The sequence below is a fragment of the Centruroides vittatus genome, unplaced genomic scaffold (assembly GCF_030686945.1).
Source record: "Centruroides vittatus isolate TY-2023 unplaced genomic scaffold, ASM3068694v2 scaffold_386, whole genome shotgun sequence".
Lineage (NCBI taxonomy): Eukaryota > Metazoa > Arthropoda > Arachnida > Scorpiones > Buthidae > Centruroides > Centruroides vittatus.
In genome coordinates, this window is record NW_027122706.1 from 6773861 (window position 1) to 6775688 (window position 1828).

Below are 1828 nucleotides of genomic sequence, written 5' to 3' on the forward strand. Positions count from 1 at the left end.
TTACTGCCAATAGTTTTTTTTAAATTCTTTGGGCATAGTTTTTTGCAGCACATCTCTTTCAGGCCAAACAATCAATCTGCTTAACCTGATGTATAAAATGTGCAGCCACTTGTCAAAGATTCGGCATATTGTTGCCTTTGAAATATTAAATCTGTAAGCCAAATCTTCCAAACTTAAATTTAAGCGAATTCTCATCAAACATACTATCATCTCTTGAAAAGGAGTTAATTTTCTGGAATTTGGATGATCAATTTGTTTACAACAAAGGTTCAGCACCAATGATAGCAATTTAAAATTGCTGAGTCCAGTAAAAAAACGAATCTTGTTGTCATCACCCTCAAAAAACTCTTCATTAAGAACATATGTTTTTTTTAATAACGAAACTTCAGTTTTCAAGTTTGCACACTCAAGTTGCAAGCTTTCTATATCTTTAACTTTAAATTCGGTCTGGCAAGTGACAGTTTCAAGTAAAGATGTAGTTTGTACCCATGCATTAGATTTTAAAGGCTCTGCTTCTTCCATTTCTGCAGTTGTAGAGATATCTGCGTCTTTAACAGTAGAAGGTTGGGTGCAAGCTTCAGCTTCTAAGGCAGCTCGTTGTATCTTGCGATTACGTGCTCTTTCATAACGCTCCTGATTTGCAGTTAAGTTGTGGCTGCTCTCATATCCCATGTGTAATGTTGGCACCCAGTCTGGTGATGACTCATCATACAATGAAGAAGGTTTTCCTTTGGGGTGAAAAAAACTTTTTAAATAATATATTATGACAATTTAATATTAAATTAAACACAGTGTATTAATAATAATAATGTTATTAATTTCACATATTAAAAAAAACTTATCATAATGGTATGTTATATATAAATAATAAATAAGAATTTGTCAGGAACAAGTTGAACATTACTATGTAATAATTATTTGTTACTAATGTAAAAATGCCAAGTAAAAAGTAGCATCTTAAAGAAATGTTAATGTTGCTCACCAAAATAACCTAACTTAGCTATTTGTAAATGAACAATGGAAATTATTAGTTTATATCTTAAAAATACACTTATTTATGTAAATTAGACTGGAGGAAAATTGGCTCAAAATGCACTTCTAATTCTTCATCTGCTAAGTGATTATCTTTGTTTAACACTTTAATGTTAACTCTACTGCATATTTATTATAAGCAGACACTATGATACTCATGCGAAAGTTTATTTAATTTATTGATAACTAGTAATTTGATTTATTGCTTACCTGAAATGAAATGTTTCTGACAAACTCTTGTATTGATATTCACTTTATCTGTATTGAAATTTTTCCGGTTAATTCTCGAGAGCCATGCAGTTTGCCTTCGTCGTGAAAGCTCCTCAGTTTGGGATCCTTGATGACAAATAATGCCGGGAATTTTAAAAAATGATGTTCCTTTGTTCTTGAGTGAACTAGCATTACACCCAATTACACAACAAATCACCATAGTGATATTCGCGACGAAAAAAAACAACACAAGAACTCCAGTTAAAGCGCACGTGAGCACACACAAAACGTAAACAAGTCACAAACAGTCACAAAGATGGCGCTGGACAATTGCGCATGCTCATGACGTCACTCGTGATGTCGACATGAAACCTCTCTATATAGGCATTAGCACATGCGGTTTACAGTGCACCAACCTCACCCGGTTTAGCTGGTAGAAGCGACACACTCGTAAAGAGTACAGCTTTATATCCCGGAGCGGTTGTGGGCTGTTATCCGCCTGCCTGTCAACTTCCAAGCAGCCAGATTATAGGCATTGGCGCATGCGCTTTACATAGCACAAACGTCACGGTTTAGCTGGTAGAAG

The 1828-nt window shown here is 34.6% G+C and overlaps 1 protein-coding gene across 1 annotated transcript; it reads right to left on the bottom strand.

Moving 5' to 3' along the window:
* On the bottom strand, positions 1-1482 carry LOC136988770 (uncharacterized). Its single transcript, XM_067286736.1, has 2 exons — positions 1243-1482; positions 1-728 (listed from the first exon to the last, which is right to left on the bottom strand). Exons 1-2 carry the CDS (start codon positions 1460-1462, stop codon positions 1-3), a joined length of 948 nt encoding a protein of 315 aa, XP_067142837.1. The 5' UTR covers positions 1463-1482.
* Between the last annotated feature and the right edge of the window lie 346 nt (positions 1483-1828).

Bases quoted from the DNA above. Each gene is read 5' to 3' on its own strand.
- LOC136988770 (XM_067286736.1), bottom strand. From the start codon at position 1,462: ATGGTGATTTGTTGTGTAATTGGGTGTAATGCTAGTTCACTCAAGAAC. The intron at 729-1,242 runs GTAAGCAATAAA...TTCACCCCAAAG, and splicing joins TCAGAAACATTTCATTTCAG to GAAAACCTTCTTCATTGTAT.